Source organism: Macrobrachium rosenbergii, chromosome 8 (assembly GCF_040412425.1).
Source record: "Macrobrachium rosenbergii isolate ZJJX-2024 chromosome 8, ASM4041242v1, whole genome shotgun sequence".
Lineage (NCBI taxonomy): Eukaryota > Metazoa > Arthropoda > Malacostraca > Decapoda > Palaemonidae > Macrobrachium > Macrobrachium rosenbergii.
The window spans coordinates 34,035,484-34,057,345 of NC_089748.1; the positions used below are offsets into that span (position 1 = coordinate 34,035,484).

The window sequence follows — 21,862 nt, forward strand, 5'->3', positions numbered from 1 at the left end:
GATATTTTACGAAATTTTATTGGGATAAAAAAGGTTTGGTTTAACACTTTGTTATTTTCTTTAAGTACCACAAAGTCTCAGAACATCACATGACGTCATACGAGAAATATAAAAAGATTGTTTTCAGTTTTAACGGACGCTGGGTCAGGTCATCCCTTTGACATGTCTTTCGTCCACGCTGGGTCGCTCGAAGTGTATACGTGCGGCCGCCCTCCTGTGTGGCGGTAGTGCCATTCCGTGACGCCCCATCCTTTCTTCCCGTTTAACCTGGAAAAAAAAAAAAAATGAGTGTGAACACTTTTATGACATAGCAAGCTAGATTGTAGGTCTAGAGCTGTGGTTCTCAACCAGGGGGGAATCGTGACCATGGATTGGCAGGCTTCAAACTGGGTCTGGGTCTAGGACCACATAAAATGCAGTGTGCAATTGGTCCGCACTACTGAGAGATCACACTGGGCTTTCTCCCCGCTAGCTTTTCAAGTGTTTGTGTCAGTATTTTGTTGCTTATTTATTATTTTGGCAAAAATTTTGGGGGGGGGGGAGTGGCATTCTGATATATGGTGAGAGGGTGCATGGGGCCCAGAAAAGGTTGAGAACCACTGGTCTAGAGTCTTCTCACTGCTGTGTACAGCGAACCGTGCTATAAGATCATTTACTTAAACACCAAGAGATAGGTCTAGAGTCTTTTACTTCTCTGTGCAGAAAACGGCACTAAAACAGCACTCAATTTGATACACCAAGAGCAGTTTTAGATCCAGTCTTCTTAGTTTTCTGTGCATAAAAAGGAAAGTCATTAAAACATACTTGCTTTAATTCTCCAAGAGTAGTTGTTGGTCTAGTCTTTTCACGTTTATGTACAGCAAATGGTACTATAACAACTTTCTTAATACTGCAAGAACAGCTATAGGTCTAGTCTTTGAACTTTTCAGTACAGTGAGCGGCGCGATAACCGCACTTGCTTAAATTTTGCCAGAGCAATTATAGGTTTAGAATCTCCTCACTTTTCTGTACAGTAAAAGTTGCTTGAACAACACTTGAATACAGCGAAAGCAATTATAGTCTTCTCACTTTATGTACAGCAAACTACCGGTACCATAGCTGCGTTAACTGAAATGATGCCATGAGTAGTCTTCTCAGTTTAGTGTTTAGAAAACGGCACTATTACAGCAGTTACTTAAATTCTGCAAGAGCAGTTATAGGCCTAGAGAACTTTCTCTTTTCTGTAGGGCAGACGTTACTAGAACAGCGCTCAGTTAAATGTTGCAAGAGCAATTATTGGCCAAGAGTCTTGTCACTTTTCCGTACAGCGGACGGTACTAGTAGAGGACTTACTTAAATCCTGCAAATTGCTCAACAAGTCTTGCTTCCCACTCCCATCCAATGTAGAATTGGGGCGATTCCTTAATGCACACTTCCACAACGTACTCTTGACCCCCTGTTAGAAAAATAAAAGTTTTTTACATTTTTATAATATGAAGTGTTTTTGTAATAACATATCTAGTATGTCTAAGAAAATAAGTAATAGACACATCTTTAATACCAAGTACAGTAACCAGTTTATTGTACAGAGATCGTATTGCTGGTATACATGTCGGATCTGCTATGTAATATTGAGCAATATTCCATATTTAATAAAAGCATGCCTAAAGAAGTGACATTAGTGAAAATATCCAGGATTTAATTTTCAGAAAGTCAGTGAAATTGCATTAACTAATAATATCTAAAGTTTTACGACAGTCTCAGTAACAGTTACGACTGACTGATTCGTTCAGTACACTATACGTCAACAAATCATTAAATGAATATTCAACTTTTATATATAATCACTTGCGTAATAGATTTTACGAGTGGCTTGAAGACTATGGTTCAAAATTACTTCCTTTTCTTCTCTTCAGAATTTTTTTTTTTTCAAAATATGGTCAGCAAGGAGTGCTGTATTTCAGGTGGTGGGAAAGTGCTTACATTTTATGTACTGGATTAGTTTGGTATAATCTACTCTGACCGTTTCCAGTAACTTGAAACCTTCACGATTCAATGTATATATATATATATATATATATATATATATATATATATATATATATATATATATATATATATATATATATATATATATATATATATATATATAGAGAGAGAGCAGAACTTCCCTAGGAGTATCCAGATGATTAAAAATCGTAGAAAACAAACCAACTTTCAGATCCTTAGAAGTATTAAGTATATACTTTTTTGGAATAAAACCCAATTGCATCACCCCCTTAAAGCAAAAGAAAGCTGTTTAGAATAAGGTTACCTGCAACGAAGGAGAAAGCATATTCTGAGGGAGGGTGGCCGTTTTCGCCGTGTTGCCACAGAGGAAAATTCACCTCCGACACTGGGAGGATCTTGCCTCCTGCGCAGACGTAACCCAGCTCTAATCTGCTCGGGTGGAAAGTAATTCGACCGTTACAGTATGAAAATTATAATTATCTGTACAGCATTCAGTGACAATTCATTTCTTACTAAACTGTAAAAGCAACACAATGGGAGTTTTCTGTGAATGATTACGCCACATATTGTTAGGAAAAAGTGTTTAATCGTTACATTATGAAAGCTATGGTTATCTGACGCTTCATTTGTTTTTTCCAATAAACCAACAGAAAACTATGGCAGTTTTCTGCTGATAAGTATGCCATAAGTTATATGAGTAATTTTATATCGGGCTTTTACAGTTGTATTTACGTCTTAGTGAACACTTGGCTTCTCTCTTTTTTGTGTTATCTGAAGCATTCTCTTTTACTGTAGAATATTGTCATATATTTAGCTGTTGATAAAACTCATAACCGATTTTTTAATGGAAATTTCGAGTACCTGAGACAAGTTTAAAGATATCTAGCATATCTGAGCCAGTTTAATTTATTTTGAAATTTTGCGGGAAAAGTGTGGAAGGAGCTCTAAGGGACTGTAGCATTTCAATTATTCGGACGAATTTTACAGAAAAGGATTACCTCTAACAGTATACAATGTTTCCATTACAAATCCTTCAGGGAAAAGATAGATATAAGTCAAATTGGCTTATGCAATATTCACATGCTTCCGTACAACACCACGCACGAAATATTACAGTAAAAAAGGCAGAAAGTTATTGTAATCTAGAAATATTCATAAGAGAAAACAAGTTAAATGTTGACTGAATATAGTAGTGATTAAAATTATTTAAATCTAGTATGAAAATAAACGGCATATGGGCCTAAAAGGCGGTAATTATAATCAATTTTCGTAGTTATTCAGGGGGAATCCGAAGAATGTTAATAAAGCAAATAAATGTTCTGTATTTCAGATTTGTAAACTAATAAGTAATCTTCTTACTATTAAACTGACCACTTCTACCGCCTAATGTGCCGAGTTACAGAGGCTTTAGAAGCAAGCCTTGATTTTCTTATAAACATGGTACAAAAATACACGTACACAAATGCACAACGAGAGAGAGGAGGAGAAAGGAACAGGGGTTAATAATTTGCATGAACGAACAGGGGTTACTAACTGGGAACAAGTTAACGGCTGTGATACTAGGCCTACGTTAACTTGCACACCATCTTCGGTGGTGAACATGTGCAAAGGCGTAGCGGTGTAGAAGCTTCCATTCCGCCTGTGACCTACGAAAAAAAAATCCATTAAGCTATTTTCTGTTTAAAGTGTAAACTTTGATATGGCTTAACTTTTAAAGAATGAGAATATTCTTTGTAGCTCAGTTACTTTGCTAATCTATTTCCTTTTGTTTTCGAAGTCTTTGAAACTTTGATGTGACTTAATGATCAAATAAGAGCTTATTCTTTTGTAGTTCAGACTCAAACGGTCTTATTTTGGGACCAAGGATTTAGCCGTTTTTTGAAAAGGATAACTTCATTTATGTTTTGCATCTATGAAATCTATTGTGCTATGTGTTACTATAGTTTGGATGTTAACTCAGCTGGCTTTGAATGGAATATGGGTCTTGAATATGCGTGAAAGTAAAGATAAAGGATTTGATGAGATGTTACATAATTAAAGATGTGCTTGTAGAATAATTTATGCCAGAGAGTTACTGTATACCAAATGAAAAGGCCTATAATTGGCACTAAGTCATATTTTAAAGAGAGAAATATAATTTTTTTGGAAATGTAAATTCTTTAACGTAGATTATATATGTATATATATAATATATATATATATATATATATATATATATATATATATATATATATATATATGAAATTTTTATCACACCGTGATTCATATACATTCATGAAGCTACAGATGTCGCTTAATATCCAATTCACGCTACTTTGGGAATATCCCCGATGGGGAATTATCACCGAAGGGGAATTTTTAAAGTGATGAATGGTTTGACTGTCGAATGGAGTCGCTGGAAGTTACCGTGTCGAGGGATCGAGACCCGGCGGTTCCGATCCATTTATCACTTTCAAAATTCCCCTTCGGTGATAATTCCCCATCGGGGATATTCCCGAAGTAGCGTGAATTGGATATTAAGCGACATTTGCAGCTTCATGAATATATATATATATATATATATATATATATATATATATATATATATATATATATATATATATATATACATGTATATATGTGTGTATATAGATTTCGAAGGGTGAGCGCAAGCAAGTACATCTTAATCCTCCTTACCATAGCTATGGTCTCTCATACAGTGATCCATGCGGAGTACGTAAGCTCTGCCATCCACCACCACAGTTCCCTCCAGTTTCCCCATCTGCTCGTAGTGGGTCTGGTGGGCCCTGGGGATCGACAAAATGGTTTAAAAAAAAAAAAAAAGCTTCAGATGAAATCACAAAGAACCAACAAAACTGTCTGGATCATTAGAGGAACTTTCCAAGAGGCCACAAGAATTCTCCACCCCTAGGAGGGTAGCGCTGTTAGTGCACCTCATACAGTGCGCTGTAGGCATTACCTGAGGTTCTTTGCAATGCCCCTTCGGCCCAAAGTTGCATACCTTTTAATTTCTTTCACTGTACCTCCGTTCATATTCTATTTCTTACATGTTACTTTCCTCAACCCTCTCCTAACAGTTGTTTCATAATGCATCTGCAAAAGGTTTTCCTTCTGTTACGCCTTTCAAACCTTTCAACTCTCAACGGGGTTTACCTCCAGTTACGCCTTTCAACTGTCAACGGGGTTTACCTCCAGTTATGCCTTTCAAACCTTTCAGCTGCCAACGGGGTTTACCTCCAGTTACACCTTTCAAACCTTTCAACTCTCAACGGGTTTACCCCAGTTACGCCTTTCAAACCTTTCAACTCTCAACGGAGTTTTCCCCAGTTACGCCTTTCAAACCTTTCAGCTCTTAACGGGTTTACCCCCAGTTACGCCTTTCAAAACCTTTCAACTCTCAACGGGTTTCAACCCTCCAGTTACGCCTTTCAAACCTTTCAACTCTCAACGGGTTTACCTCCAGTTACGCCACTTTCAACCCTCCGGGGTTTTTCAAACCTTTCAACTCTCAACGGGGTTTACCTCCAGTTACGCCTTTCAAACCTTTCAACTCTCAACGGGGTTTACCTCCAGTTACGCCTTTCAAACCTTTCAACTCTCAACGGGGTTTACCTCCAGTTACGCCTTTCAAACCTTTCAACTCTCAACGGGGTTTACCTCCAGTTACGCCTTTCAAAACCGGGTTTTTTCAACGCCTTTCAAACCTTTCAACTCTCAACGGGTTTTCCTCCAGTTACGCCTTTCAAACCTTTCAAAACGGGTTTTTCCAGTTATGCTTTTCAAACCTTTCAACTCTCAACGGGGTTTTCCAGTTACGCCTTTCAACTCCGGGTTTTTCCCCAGTTCGCCTTTCAAACCTTTCAACTCTCAACGGGTTTTTCTCCAGTTACGCCTTTCAAACCTTTCAACTCTCAACGGGTTTGCCTCCAGTTACACCTTTCAAACCTTTCAACTCTCAACAGGGTTTTCCTCCAGTTTACACCTTTCAAACCTTTCAACTTCACATGGGGTTTTTCAAACCTTTCAACTCTCAACGGGGTTTACCTCCAGTTACGCCTTTCAAACCTTTCAACTCTCAACGGGGTTTTTCTCCAGTTACGCCTTTCAAACCTTTCAACTCTCAGTGGGGGTTTCCTCCAGTTACGCCTTTCAAACCTTTCAACTCTCAGCGGGGTTTTCCTCCAGTTACGCCTTTCAAACCTTTCAACTCTCAACGGGGTTTTTCCAGTTACGCCTTTCAAACCTTTCCAGTTACGCCTTTCAAACCTTTCAACTCTCAACGGGTTTTCCTCCAGTTACGCCTTTCAAACCTTTCAACTCTCAACGGGTTTTTTCTCAACGGGTTTCAGTGGGGTTTCCTCCAGTTACGCCTTTCAAACCTTTCAACTCTCAACGGGTTTACCTCCAGTTACGCCTTTCAAACCTTTCAACTCTCAACGGGGTTTTCTCCAATTACACCTTTCCGGGGTTTTTCTCCAGTTACGCCTTTCAAACCTTTCAACTCTCAACGGTTTTCCTCCAGTTACGCCTTTCAACTTCAACTCAACGGGTTTTTCTTTCAACTGTCAACGGGTTTTGCCTCCAGTTACGCCTTTCAAACCTTTCAACTCTCAACAGGGTTTACCTCCAGTTACGCCTTTCAAACCTTTCAACTCTCAACGGGGTTTTCCTCCAGTTACGCCTTTCAAACCTTTCAACTCTCAACGGGGTTTACCTCCAGTTATGCCTTTCAAACCTTTCAACTGTCAACGGGGTTTACCTCCAGTTACGCCTTTCAACCCTCAATGGGGGTTTCCTCCAGTTACGCCTTTCAAACCTTTCAACTCTCAACGGGTTTTCCTCCAGTTACGCCTTTCAAACCTTTCAACTCTCAACGGGTTTACCTCCATTTTCGCCTTTCGAACCTTTCAACTCTCAACGGGGTTTTTCTCCAGTTATGCCTTTCAAACCTTTCAACTCTCAACAGGGTTTGCCTCCAGTTACGCCTTTCAAACCTTTCAACTCTCAACAGGGTTTTCCTCCAGTTACGCCTTTCAAACCTTTCAACTCTCAACGGGTTTTCCTCCAGTTACGCCTTTCAAACCTTTCAACTCTCAACGTTTTCCTCTCGGTCCTCCAGTTCTTTCAAACCTTTCAACTCTCAACGGGTTTTCCTCCAGTTACGCCTTTCAAACCTTTCAACTCTCAACGGGTTTTACCTCCAGTTACGCCTTTCAAACCTTTCAACTCAACGGGGTTTCCTCCAGTTACGCCTTTCAAACCTTTCAACTCAATGGGGTTTCCTCCAGTTACACCTTTTTCTTCTCCAGTTACGCCTTTCAAACCTTTCAACTCTCAACGGGTTTTTCTCCAGTTAGTTCAAACCTTTCAACTCTCAACGGGTTTTCCAAACCTTTCAACTCTCAACGGGTTTTCCTCCAGTTACGCCTTTCAAACCTTTCAACTCTCAACGGGGGTTTCCTCCAGTTACGCCTTTCAAACCTTTCAACTCTCAACGGGGTTTCCTTCAGTTACACCTTTCAACTCTCAACGGGGTTTTCCTCCAGTTACGCCTTTCAAACCTTTCAACTCTCAACGGGGTTTCCTCCAGTTACGCCTTTCAAACCTTTCAACTCTCAACGGGGTTTTTCTCCAGTTACGCCTTTCAAACCTTTCAACTCTCAACGGGGTTTTCCTCCAGTTACGCCTTTCAAACCTTTCAACTCTCAACGGGGTTTTTCTCCAGTTATGCCTTTCAAACCTTTCAACTCTCAACGGGGGTTTCCTCCAGTTACGCCTTTCAAACCTTTCAAACCTTCCAACCTTTCAACTCTCAACGGGTTTTCCTCCAGTTATGCCTTTCAAACCTTTCAACTGTCAACGGGTTTCTCCAGTTACGCCTTTCAAACCTTTCAACTCTCAACGGGTTTTTCTCCAGTTACGCCTTTCAAACCTTTCAACTCTCAACGGGTTTTCCTCCAGTTACGCCTTTCAAACCTTTCAACTCTCAACGGGGTTTCTCCAGGCCTTTTTCAACGGGTTTTCCTCCAGTTACGCCTTTCAAACCTTTCAACTCTCAACGGGGTTTCCTCCAGTTACGCCTTTCAAACCTTCAACTCTCAACGGGGTTTCCTTCAAACCTTTCAAACCTTTCAACTCTCAACAGGGTTTTTCTCCAGTTACGCCTTTCAAACCTTTCAACTCTCAACGGGTTTCCTCCAGTTACGCCTTTCAAACCTTTCAACTCTCAACGGGGTTTTTCTCCAGTTATGCCTTTCAAACCTTTCAACTCTCAACGGGGTTTCCTCCAGTTACACCTTTCAACTCTCAACGGGGTTTTCCTCCAGTTACGCCTTTCAAACCTTTCAACTCTCAACGGGGTTTACCTCCAGTTACGCCTTTCAAACCTTTCAACTCTCAACGGGTTTTTCAACACCTTTCAACTCTCAACGGGGTTTCAAACCTTTCAACTCTCCAGTTCGCCTTTCAAACCTTTCAACTCTCAACAAGGTTTTTCTCCAGTTACGCCTTTCAAACCTTTCAACTCTCAACGGGTTTTCCTCCAGTTACGCCTTTCAAACCTTTCAACTCTCAACGGGTTTTCTCCAGTTATGCCTTTCAAACCTTTCAACTCTCAACGGGGTTTCCTCCAGTTACGCCTTTCAAACCTTTCAACTCTCAACGGGTTTACCCTCCAGTTAAACCTTTCAACTCTCAACGGGGTTTTCCTCCAGTTACGCCTTTCAAACCTTTCAACTCTCAACGGGGTTTGGGTTTACTCTCCAGTTTTCTCCAGTTACGCCTTTCAAACCTTTCAACTCTCAACGGGTTTTCCTCCAGTTACGCCTTTCAAACCTTTTCAACCTTTCAACTCTGGGGTTTCCTCCAGTTACGCCTTTCAAACCTTTCAACTCTCAACGGGGGTTTCCTCCAGTTACGCCTTTCAAACCTTCAACTCTCAACGGGGTTTCCTCCAGTTACGCCTTTCAAACCTTTCAACTCTCAACAGGGTTTTTCTCCAGTTACGCCTTTCAAACCTTTCAACCCTCAATGGGGTTTCCTCCAGTTACGCCTTTCAAACCTTTTCAACTCTCAACGGGTTTTCCTCCAGTTACGCCTTTCAAACCTTTCAACTCTCAACAGGTTTTTCTCCAGTTACACCTTTCAAACCTTTCAACTCTCAACGGGTTTACCTCCAGTTACGCCTTTCAAACCTTTCAGCAGGGGTTTTTCTCCAGGCCTTTTCAAACCTTTCAACTCTCAACGGGTTTTTCTCCAGTTACGCCTTTCAAACCAGCGGGGTTTCCTACTTTCAACTCTCAACGGGTTTTCCTCCAGTTACGCCTTTCAAACCTTTCAACTCTCAACGGGGTTTTCCTCCAGTTACGCCTTTCAAACCTTTCAACTCTCAACGGGTTTTTCTCCAGTTACGCCTTTCAAACCTTTCAACTCACTCCAGTTGCCTTTCAAACCTTTCAACTTTACCTCCAGTTACGCCTTTCAAACCTTTCAACTCTCAACGGGTTTTCCTCCAGTTACGCCTTTCAAACCTTTCAACTCTCAACGGGGTTTTCCTCCAGTTACGCCTTTCAAACCTTTCAACTCTCAACGGGGTTTTCCTCCAGTTACGCCTTTCAAACCTTACAACTCTCAACGGGGTTTTCCTCCAGTTACGCCTTTCAAACCTTTCAACTCTCAACGGGGTTTTCCTCCAGTTACGCCTTTCAAACCTTTCAACTCACAACTGGGTTTACCTCCAGTTACGCCTTTCAAACCTTTCAACTCTCAACAAAGTTTACCTCCAGTTACGCCTTTCAAACCTTTCAACTGTCAATGGGGTTTTCCTTTCAAACCTTTCACTTCAACGACGGTTTTCAAACCATTCAACTCTCAACTCTCAACGGGGTTTTCCTCCAGGTACGCCTTTCAACTGTCAACGGGTTTACCTCCAGTTACGCCTTTCAACTGTCAACGGGTTTACCTCCAGTTACGCCTTTGAAACCTTATTCACTCTCAATTTCTCTTTCGGAGCCGACTGTCCGTATCATAGGTGCCAGCGCTTGGCCTAAATGCTAAATGCCATTCGATTCCTCAAGGAAAACTACTTGACAAGTTAAAAAGCATCTATATGCAAGAGGTAGTAATGACTCCTTGAATTTTCGAAGCCTCCCTTTTGAGTTTTGTGTCCAGGAGCTAATCATGACTTCTCGAATTTTCGAAACCTACCTTTTGAGATTTTCGAAGTACTCTCTAGACCACTGCTCTTTCGAGAAGCTCCTCGCCATCGCTGCGGGATGCATGTCCGTGTCGAAGTCGAAGTAGGGCTGAGAGCTTATGAACTCCGCGTTCAGTTCGACCTCTTTGTAGGACAAGACTTCTCCCCAAATCCTGTCGAGGGGAGAAACGTCATTTTAATTGGAGCCTGAGGAGTCTTTCAAATAGATCGTTTTTCATCGGTTGTGTCTATTATTATTATTATTATTATTATTATTATTATTATTATTATTATTATTATTATTATTCAGAAGATGAACCCTGTTCATACGTAACAAGCCCACATGAGCCAATGACTTGAAGTTCAAGCTTCCAAAGAATATTATGGTGTTCATTAGGAATTAAGGTGAAATATAGAAAGAAGAGATCTCGCTTATTAAAAAAGAAAAAAAATATAAATTAATAAATAGATAAATGTGAATTAAAATGCAAGAAGAATATTATTAGGGTAGTAATCCATTGCATCATTGCTTAAACTTTCGAAGTTCTAAAAATAAATAACTTTTTTTTCAGAATTTTAAATACCCAGAAATGATACTTCATTATGGCAATTTATCGTTACTTTCAGCAACTTAAATAGTAGAAAAAATTATTATTCAGTAATGGTTGACTTAGCGATTTTCACGGAACTCATCAAGCATCGTAAATCCTGGACGGTGAGAGAGACGCACTTGGTATATTGCTGAAACAAAAAGTCTGACAAATTCACCGTCGATGCAGATCACTCAAAAAATTTTTAAAAAATGCATATCCGACACTTTGCCAAAAATGGACGAATTCTGAGTAATAAAATGTATGCAATGGAGATGTAGTTATTAATCTGTTGTTTCATTTCTCTCTGATGTTTATGATGCATAAAAATGAGTTCCGTGAAAAATATTTGTCAACTATTAATGGTTAACAATTTGACTCTTATTTAAGTAACTATAAGTACCTAAAAGTCATTAATACCAAGTAATTCGAAGGCCCATAGAAAAATAAGTATTTCATCGGAAGAAAACTCAACCAATTATAATAAATGAATAAATAATCTCTTGAATTTACTTCATTTGTCCCTTATACTGAAGCTTCCACACGGACATCGGTTTCACTGGCGTAAGTAGCAATCCTTCGGCCCCGAAGGACTCTCCATCCCCGAAGAGCAGCGTGTCCGGCATCCTAGGCAGTTGCAGGAGTCCTACGCCTGGCAACTGCAAAGAGAAAGGGATGTCTTTGTATTATGCCTCTCCGAAGGGGCGTAGTGCCGCCAGTGCACCTCACGCAGTGCGCTGTAGGCATTACTTGAGAAAGGTTCTTTGCGGCGTCCCTTAGGCCCCTTGCTGTAACCCATTCTATTCCTTTTTATTGCGTCTCCGTTCATAGTCTCTTTCTTCCATCTTACTTTCCTCGACCGTTTCCTAACAGTTGTTTTAATATTATTTTCAGTGCTGAATGACCTCATAGGTCCCTAGTGCTTGACTTTTAGCCTAAATTTTATATCCCAGTTCCATGCATTACTGCGGGAAATAACATTACGGAATCTGCGTCTCTCAGTCGCGTATAGGACAAACAAGGACCCTTCCTTTTCCGGAGGGCTAATCCTACCTTATCACTTCCTAGAACTGGTCCTTTTCAATTTAGGTAAAATTTTACAGCTTAAACCAACGCACGTTTTACCCATAACAGTTACGCCGAAGTAAGTGCATTTCAGGACAAACGACCAACTTTTTTTTCATCACTTATACGTAAAAAGTAGGGAATGGTAGATGATAAGAAAAATTGAGATTTAATATACAATTGCAAGTAAAAAACTGAAGGCGAGATTGTATCATCTCTTTGCTTAACAGACACGTAATTATCACTATCGACAAGCCACTTAGAAATATTTGGTCTGATGACAACTAGATGATTCTTTTTATTATTATTATTATTATTATTATTATTATTATTATTATTATTATTGTATTAATCAAAACTCTGCGATTAAAGAACATAGGTTTTTATGTCTGCCGTTTAAACTGGACCTGGTTTGATCATAAGACTTACTGTATGCGATTGCTCTTTTGTGGTTCTAACATACTTCTCAGTTCAGTTTGGAAAGGTTAGAGAGAGAGGAAAGCATTTACGCAAAACGAAATAAAAATTACACTAAAATCAAACAGTTTTCATCACAAACAGTTTCTTGTATTTAGTTTTACTTACACAATAAAAATAAAATGTTTCCATAATTTAAATATTTACATGTGTGTGTATATATATATATATATATATATATATATATATATATATATATATATATATATATATATATATATATATATAAATATATGTATATATATACATGTAAATAATGTGTATAATGTTATACACACAATTTGAATACGAGTCAATGCTCGGAATTCCACAAAAAACCTACAATTCATATCCGTTTCCTGTTCGTTTCCTGTTTCAAAATGAAGATTAACACTCAAGAACAGCACTTACCCGAATGTACAGCACCCCGTTGACAACTCCCTGAGGGCGCCTCGCTGTTGCAGCCACGAGATACAACCCATTCGAGTTAGCAGCGTTGAAGTAAACTGCATCGATAGCCTAAAAAAAAAAAAAAATGGTTAGGCCTATGTACTGGGATGCAGAAATGAGAACAGTTACATAAAGATTGGGTGTCCTACAATAATTCTACATTGACATTCCCTGCTAGGGGTTAGTACCGTTTTAGTGTACCTCACGCGGTGTACAGTAGAGAACTGTGACACTTCAGGATGGGGAGTTTGTATCATGGCTTCCTAAACAAATGACATTCACATGACGCATTGGGAACGTAATCACAAGAATAAAGAACTGAACAACAATTAAAAGAATGAAAGAGGCCAAAAAGCTTCCTTCAGGTTAATTCTGATGCTTTACCCTCGAAGAGAGGTCTATGCATAGGCCTATGTGATGTATAAAATGATTTAAAAAAAAGGAAATTTTCTTTGTTCTAGCGACTATTATACTGACTGTTTACTTTTCATTAAGTCATTTTTTTTACCTTTGGATGTGTAGAGAGTGGCTGGACGCATTCCATATCTTCTACCGAAGCCTTGGACTTGATGCCGTAACCTGATGTCGTTTCCGCTTTGTCAGCCTCCTCACCTCGGCCACCTCGCTATAGAAGTTGGTAAACGTGATGCAACTGAAGGTCAAGAATTTTACGTTTGGAAAAAAGTTCATCCCACTTTCTCTCACTTTTGCATAAAAGGGGTTAAAGTCTCATTCACATTCTGCTCATTCGCATACACGAGCCTACGTTCTGTAGACACCCACTTGATCAAGTTTTCTCTAAAACCCTGAAAGGGTGGGCTGGAGGGATCGACTGTTGTGACGTTTTCCCTCCATGGTTTAGAGAGGGTCTAGGCATGACTCTGAGGTAAAACTTAAAAAAATAGATGGTTCACATACTTAAACTACACTCATCAGTTATTTCATTCATAAACATCAATTTAACTGTATACTCAACCCATCTTCGAAGCTTGACGAGAAGATAGAAGGCAATGAATTTGACCCAGTACCACTTGGAAGGTCTACTGTAGACTCCCATCAGCGGAGGAGGAATCCGGAGTGACCATACCAGGAGCCAGGCCACGAGCCCTAGGCATACCAGGTCGAACAGCATAGCTCTAGATCTTCCTTCAGATCTGTGGGAAGAGTATTTAAAGAACCTGTCAACAAACAAGGCCATTTTGTTTTTGTTATACTGGATTTTTTACGTTGAAGCACTAGGTCTAGAAATTCTCATGTCTAGACTCAGTGCTGCGAAATGACAATATGGTTCAATTTACTTACAGTAGACTTACCGTAGACGTAATATTTTCATTAATATTTATTTTATTATAAGGGAACTTATAGTGAAAACGTTCATCTTCGTTATGGTAGCAAATGGCAGTACTTTCATTATTACAGTATTTTTGCAAAAGTTACAGAATTTGTAAGGTCTCGGATCAATACGTCAGGTACAGAATACAGTCATTTCCATAACGTTCTGAATTTTCACGAGTTATCTCAGTCAACCGTTGATAAAATACCTTTTCCGAATACATTGGTTACTATTGCATAGCATATATATATATATATATATATATATATATATATATATATATATATATATATGTATATATAAGAGAGAGAGAGAGGAGAATGAAGACACGACCACATACGATATATTTTGTAGTGACGTAATCGGTGGATGAAAGCAGACTCTTGATTGATAGAATAATTTTTCTATTAATAGAGTCCAAGTCCTTCACCATTATGATTTGTTATATATTTTTATTGAGAAAATATATATCTACTAAACAGAGGCATTAACATTAAATAACTTTACATCAACATTTTAACAATCGTGGCTTTATGATTAGTTATTGTATATACCACGAGATTCTGTCGCTAATTGTATATATACTTCATTGTCACCGAAAATTCACATACCTCTCAGCCTCATTTTTCTCAAATAACCCTTTGGAACCAAGGATATTAACCGAAGTTAACTACCACTTCAACCGAAAGTCTAGAGACCCTCCCAGTTAAGGGAACTGTCGTCCTTGGCCGGTGGCTGAGGGAACTTGGAAGTCCCCTGTAGACTGTTAACAACTTTTAGTGTCACTGGAGTGACTGGATCGGAGTCTTTCGAGGTTGTGTTGTGGTATAAGGTGGGCTTCTTGTGTGTAGCTGTTTTTTTTTTTTTTAACGGGTTTAACCGGCTTTTTTTGTACGTCGTACGCTACCGGGGTCTAAGCGATGCGATGTCAGGCAGGGCAGCCGATGGAGACTATGGTCTACCCCAAAGCCAAATCACAGTCCTTCAAAGAAGGCATCGTGCTTACCCCATAAAAAAATGGGAAAAAAGCACGTTAAAAGAAGAAGAAGACGAAGTAAGAGTTTATTGGTGTCTCGTTTCTGTTAGAAAAGTAGTGTCTTTTAATAACTCCGTCTCAATAAATTTAGTGGTTTTGAGTGCCTGCTCAAAATAAATTTAGTGGTTTTGAGTATCTTCGGTCCTTTGTGCGTATAATTATTTTAGGCTGGTCTAAACTTGAGTTGTAGCTTTGCATTTATTTTTTCAGATGTAGCCGAAAGAAGATGAATCACCAGAAGGAAATTTCGTATAGCACACCAATGAGAATGGTGAGTATTTCAGCTTTCGAGACTGTGTATTCCATCTGAAGCACGGTAAAATTTACCGTACTTCGGAAGGGGGCTTGCAATTTCCAAACAAAAATCTAACACTAAAATGTGCTGAGTTAATTATGTGCCCTTGGACGAGAAATGTTTTCCTCATAGTTGAGATTTTAAATTGATTTTAAGGTCAGTTAAACTGTTTTCACCTCGGGAATGTTTCTACTTTGCTTTAAAGGTATAAAATCTAGATCGATAATCAGCTTCATTAGAGATTACGTAGCTCACTTATACGTATGGGCAGTTAAATTCTTGAGCAAATCACTTTATATACTTAATGAAACTTAAGCTGAGGATTTATTCCGTTTAGCCAAAACAAAATACATTTTCTTTAAAGGTCTAATGGTAAGGGGGAAACTACTTTAGTGAAAGGAAGCAGAGCAATTTGGAATATTCTGACGAGCTTCATATGACTAGGTGCCGTTAAGGACTTCGAGCCTAGGCGATTGGACGCTGTATAATGTAGATAAATACCAAGGTGTTGTTTCCCATACTTATTTAAATGTTTAGCTCTGAAATAAACTTACTTTAACATGTATGTTATATAAGTCATTACTGCCGTTTGATCATTAATGCCATTTGTTTGGGTTGTTTTGAAATGCAAATTGTTGAAACTGGTATAAAATGAAGCTTCGTCATATAATGCTATTCAACAAAGATGCCTGTATATATAAAGCTGCAAAAGATGAAATTTAAACTTCCCTTTATTTTGTGATTAGTAACGTTAAAAGGTTAATACAGATCACTTTTGTTTGCAAAATGACATCTAGTGCACGAGTTTCATAATTGTTTTAGGCCTATAGCGCCATTAATATATCAGAAACTAGACTAAACACGTAGATAAATTTCTTTTTAAGATGGCGAGATTTAGGTTTCCAGGAATGGCCTTGGATTATTTTTTAAATGGGTTTTAAAGGAAATCAGGTTTTAAAACAAAGGAAATAGGTTTTAAAACAGATCTCCATTTCCCTAGTTAAGAAGTTGATTTGAAACTTGGATTGTAATAGCGAAGGTGTTCAGGGGTTTCATGATAGCCATTCCTTAAATACGTAATCAGTGTTGACAGTTTTCAAATTTAAGAAATGCAGTGAATTTGTATAAGATTTTTAGGATTAAAATACACTGGTGTTGGCAGGGTAATGAACATGCTTTTACCCAGCTAGTACAAGTTTGGTAGGGAGTCTCTCTCTCTCTCTCTCTCTCTCTCTCTCTCTCTCTCTCTCTCTCTCTCTCTCTCTCAAGAATGGGGGGGCTTCGGTTGGCATGAAGGTCTTTTAAACAGCTGTTTGAACATGCTTTACCCAGCTAGTACAAGTTTGGTTCTCTCTCTCTCTCCGGCCTCTCAAGAGTGGAGGCTTTGATTTGCATGAAGAAATTCTTTTAAACAGCTGTTTGAACATACAGGCAAATTCGGTTCATGAGCAGCTCAGTGATTTACAGAAACAAAGGAACTTCGTGATAGTGTTAGAATATTTTTAACTCGTACAGGTTAACGGAAGGGGGTGGGGGATGCGAGGTGATTTTACAGTTGTAAAAGGTTCCCGGTGGCCACGGGTAGGTTTGAAATGGGGGAAAACTTTTCAGTAAACAGGCAATCGGTTTAACATCAGATGACTGCTCGGAGGGTTACATAGAGTTGCCACCTCGTAATTAGATAAAAAAAAAAGGGACGTTGTGATAGAACAGCAATCCCATTTTTAACTGAAGGATGTTTATCTTAACAAGCTAATATTGGGGGTGGCTGATTTTAACAAGTCATTCTGATACTGGCGGTGCATCTGTTTGTTGTCGAGCCAAATGGAATGTAACTTCGCCGTATTTTACTGGGGTGGCTGATGTTCAAGTTCTGAGGATGACTGCTTTACAGGTACAGGGTTGCGGATCTCGTACAACATCCAAAAAAAGTCACATCAATCTTTCCTTGTTAGTGACCCCCAAGGGTTTTAACCCGGTATGTTTAGTACAAGGCCGTTGGGGATTACCATAAAAACATAAACAAAAGACTGTAAATATCATGAAGATCATGACCCCCAAGAAATATTGTGAATTTTCCGCTGTGAATTTTTCGCTTTTTGATTTAGATAAGTCATTTAAATACTATCTTTTAAGACAACATTTCTTAACTATCAGTCCATGGAACATTAATGTATATATTGCTTAAACTGGTGGTTTGTGACGGTTTGTGACTTGATATAATTCAAGAGCTTTTACAGTTAACATTAGCTTTATAACGACCTTCAATTGAAGTGTCAATAAGGTGAATTTCTTACATACCAAACTGCTGCAGTAGTTAAGAATAAAACCCTCAAAACACCGATTAATGTTTAAGCCGAATTTAAAAGAATAATAGACTCTTAACATCATTTGAGACATGTCCTAGATGTGGCTGGTAATAAAGTCTCAGGAAAGAAAGTCACAATTTTGGTTAGGAAAAAAAAGTCACATTAATTTATAGTGGCCGGTAATAAAGAGACAAGGAAAAATGCACAATATTTCTTGGGGGTCATTATCTTTATGATATTTAGAGTATTTTGTTTATGTTTTTACGATAATCCCCAACGGGCTTGTGCTAAACACGCCGCTAAGGTGGATACATACCGGGTTTTTATAAAACCCATGGGGGTCACCATCTAGGAAAGATTAATGTGACTTTTTTTCGTGTAACTTTTTCTGTGGCGTTTTTACCTGTGATTTTTTGTTTTTTTTCCTGGATTCGTCCTAGCTCGAAATTTCTACTGATTGGCATTGAGGATAATTTAATTAACTGTTCCAACTTCAGTAGATTAGAAGTGGAAAATAAAACGAACTTGAGATGGCAACAGTGCTCTGTAATCAACGTAGGATTATTCCCGTTAGCCATATTTACGTGCATGGTCGCAATGGATTGCTTTGCTTACCAATGTGAATTTCTAGTCCTTTCTTCGTTAAGCCAATAATGTCATTTGTATTTAAAAGATAATGAATGTTTGCAAAATTATTTAAACTACGTTTTTAAGATTTTAATTTTTATTAGTATTCATTGAATTGAATTTAAAGTTTAGGCCAAAGGCCAAGCACTGGGACCTATGGGGTCATTCAGCGCTGAAACGTTAATTGACAGTAAAAGGTTTAAAAGGTTTGACAGTGGAAAACCCCGCAGTTGCACTATGAAATAATTGTTAGGAGAGGATGGAAAGTAAGATGGAAGAAAGCTAATATGAAAGGAGGTACAATAAAAGAACGAAAAGTGTTGCAGCTAGGGGCCGAAAGGACGCTGCAAAGAACCTTAAGTAGGTAAACCTGTGTAAATGTATTTAATTTATGAGTGTAAACCTGTGTAAATGTGTTTGTAAATATGGATAAATAAGTGGTAAATATGGATAAACAAGTTTCAAAACTATCTTCATTCGTATCAACGCAGAATGACCTCTTGGGTCCCAGTGCTTGGCCTATGGCCCAAATCCTATATCCTGTAGTCGGGTAGAACAGTCAGTGCACATCATTTGCACCTAGCTGCAACCCCTTTCATTTCTTTTATTGTACCTCCGTTCATATTCTCTTTCTAACATCTTTCTATCCACCCTCTAATAACAATGGTTCTGTAGTGCAACTGCGAGGTTTTCTTCCTGTTACACCTTTCAAACCATTTTACTCTCAATCCCCCTTTCATCGCTGAATTACCTCGTAGGTCCCAGGGCTGGGGTTTTGACCTAAATTTTATATTCCATTCCTATAAGATGCTATTTGATTTCCCCTTCATTAAAATGCCTTACAATCCATCTCTCAGTGGAAAAGTTGTCAGTGATCTCGAAAATTAGTGAAACTAACACTAACAACGATCAAATTTGACTTACATTGGCCTAGATATAAATGCACAATAAGCATAAAACACATCTACACAAAAATGATATCTTGAGGCCTTTATCTTATTCGATTACTAATAATCAGCATTTGATACTGAGCCATTTCAGATGAGAAAGGATATGTGTCATAAAAGTGATGTATGGTACTACAATACTCGAATCCATAATGGTACGTAACCTCGTGGGCGGTACTTTTAATGAAAACGATCTTTGTTTCCTCTGCCATAGAGGTGAGAATCTCATGTCACATTTGTATCTGCGGCATGTAACCCTGCCATATGCTTCCATGTAGATAGTGGAACGAATATTGATGACAGACAGACACAATAACGTGAAAGCGGAGAGAAGTCTCCCGCTTGTCACTACGGCTGCCACTAACTGGAAGTGCTTATGCTGCATATGCATCGCACATGGCGGGAAAGAATAATAGCAATGTTGCCACGATGCATAATCAAGCTGCATGGTGGTCTTACAATCAGTATACAGTAATGGTTATGAGGGAAAAACGATCATGTAAACATAATTCTCCTGTGAGACAATAATAAAGTAAATGTACATTCAATAGTAAAATGACACTTGATATTTATACATTTGCTGTGGAATTGTCTCTTTCGTCTTATATGCGTTGAAGTGTCCGACGAACCGCTCATGCGCAGAGGAAATGTATAAAAGCTCACTCAACATAACGAGTAAGTTTGTTAATCAAAATACGTTTGAAGCGTAAGATTTAAACCGGTTCTCTGTAGGTCGATTTAAACCTTAACCGTCGAGAGATAGAGAGAGAGAGAATAGTGACGTAATGACAATACATTTACGTAAGTTAGACCATGGAGTATCTGTGCAATGCATTAAGTAGTTTAACAACCTTTTCACTTAGAAAAAAAACAGCACTTTATAAGTGCTTGAAAACACAGTCCCTTTTTCAGTAGGAGTGTTAAAACAGGAGATATGAACCTAAAGAAATTGTCATATTTTTGGGTACTTCAAGATGATCGACAGTTCAGTGATTCGTGTTTTAGAGAGAATTCTTATTAGTTTGTCTTTATTATTGTGGCATTTGGTATATCTTAAATACCTTATAATACACCAAGTTCATTTTTTCATTAATGAACAATAGGTAAAAATTGTACATAATTAACAGAAGTTTGGGGATTCGTTCCCATGGAAACCATCTTGCCATTTAGAAAACAGTATGGATAATTGGTATTCTACATCCGTTTTATGTAGATAAATGCTAATTGTGATTTGATAACCATTAGGTTTGCTTAGTTTAGCTTTTAACCATTTGAAATTTACACACACACACATTTATATATATATATATATATATATACATATATACTGAATATATATTATATATAGCTTGGCTTATGAGAATTGGTAGACTTACATCCAGTTATTGATATTTCAGATCAAACGTCAAGGTCAGCCTTCATACCCGTCTTTGTAAACAATGAAGGGTCATCTGTCGCCTATTGGAGGTCTATTGAGAACATTCGTTAAGAACTATTGCATGTAAGTGCTATGTTTAGACTAGCGCCGTCGGTACGCAGTGCACTGTAGGCATTACTAATTTGTCCCTTCGATTGCACCCTTTCATTCCTCTGACTGTACCTCCTTTCATATTCCCTTTCTTCCATCTTACATTCCGCAACCTCTCCTAACAATTGTTTCATAGTGCAACTGCGAAAGATTTTCCTTCTGTTATACCTTTCAAACCGTTTTACACTCAATCTCACTTTCAACGCTGAATGACCTCATAGGTCTCAACGCTTGGCCTTTGGGCTAAATTTTACATTCCATTCCATTCCGATGTTGCTCATGTAAAACATTTCATATTTCAAATTAATGTTTTGATTCTGTGACCCTACATTGATCGTCAAGGATTCCTTGAGTACGTGACCTCTTCCACTTGTACTTCTCTTGGGGCTTCTGCGTTTCACTCAGCAACAGGGCATCCCAACTGAGATTAAATGAAGCTGATGCCTTATCACGCGGTCCACCCTCATTTTATCAGTGTTTAAAGGTCACCATAGATTTTTAGAACTATGGACCTCGCCTTACCGTATTCTAAGATCACTCCATTAAATTGGTATTGCCGTCAAATGTAAGAGCGTCACTTTATGTCATTTTAAGTCTAAATATTTTTGGAGGATTTTGAAATTTAAGACTTTCTGTGAGTCTATAGATATTTTTGGAGCACTCTGAAATTTAAGACTATGAGTCTATTGATATTTTTGGAGGATTCTGAAATTTAAGACTTTCTGTGAGTCTACACATATTTTTGGAGGATTCTAAAATTTAAGACTTTTATGAGTCTATAAATATTTTTGGAGGATTCTAAAATTTAAGATTTTCTATGAGTATGCAGATATTTTTGGAGTGCTCTGAAATTTAAGACTTTCTATGAGTCTATAGATATTTTTGGAGGATTCTGAAATTTAAGACTTTTTATGAGTATAGATATTTTTGGAGGATTCTGAAATTTAAGACTTTCTGAGAGTCTATCGATATTTTTGGAGGATTCTGAAATTTAAGACTTTCTGTGAGTCTATAGATATTTTTGGAGGATTTTGAAATTCAAG

The 21,862-nt window shown here is 38.3% G+C and overlaps 2 protein-coding genes across 5 annotated transcripts in view; one reads left to right on the top strand and one right to left on the bottom strand.

Moving 5' to 3' along the window:
* The window catches only part of LOC136840685 (uncharacterized), a 74,649-nt gene continuing 52,787 nt past the window's right edge, over positions 1–21,862 (bottom strand). For all 4 annotated transcript variants that reach the window (XM_067107403.1, XM_067107401.1, XM_067107404.1 and 1 more), the window contains exons 2-11: positions 13,721–13,898; positions 13,253–13,369; positions 12,706–12,813; positions 11,287–11,432; positions 10,195–10,356; positions 4,666–4,775; positions 3,524–3,635; positions 2,294–2,418; positions 1,333–1,435; positions 1–267 (exon numbers count right to left, since the gene is read on the bottom strand). In XM_067107403.1, the coding sequence (XP_066963504.1) occupies positions 150–267; positions 1,333–1,435; positions 2,294–2,418; positions 3,524–3,635; positions 4,666–4,775; positions 10,195–10,356; positions 11,287–11,432; positions 12,706–12,813; positions 13,253–13,369; positions 13,721–13,876 (1,257 nt within the window). In that variant the 5' untranslated portion in view covers positions 13,877–13,898 and the 3' untranslated portion in view covers positions 1–149. The remainder of the gene's footprint in view (positions 268–1,332; positions 1,436–2,293; positions 2,419–3,523; positions 3,636–4,665; positions 4,776–10,194; positions 10,357–11,286; positions 11,433–12,705; positions 12,814–13,252; positions 13,370–13,720; positions 13,899–21,862) is intronic.
* Positions 15,331–21,862, top strand: part of LOC136840686 (uncharacterized) — a 68,503-nt gene continuing 61,971 nt past the window's right edge. The window contains exon 1 of the mRNA XM_067107406.1: positions 15,331–15,384. Coding sequence (XP_066963507.1) covers positions 15,340–15,384 — 45 coding nt within the window. The 5' untranslated portion in view covers positions 15,331–15,339. The remainder of the gene's footprint in view (positions 15,385–21,862) is intronic.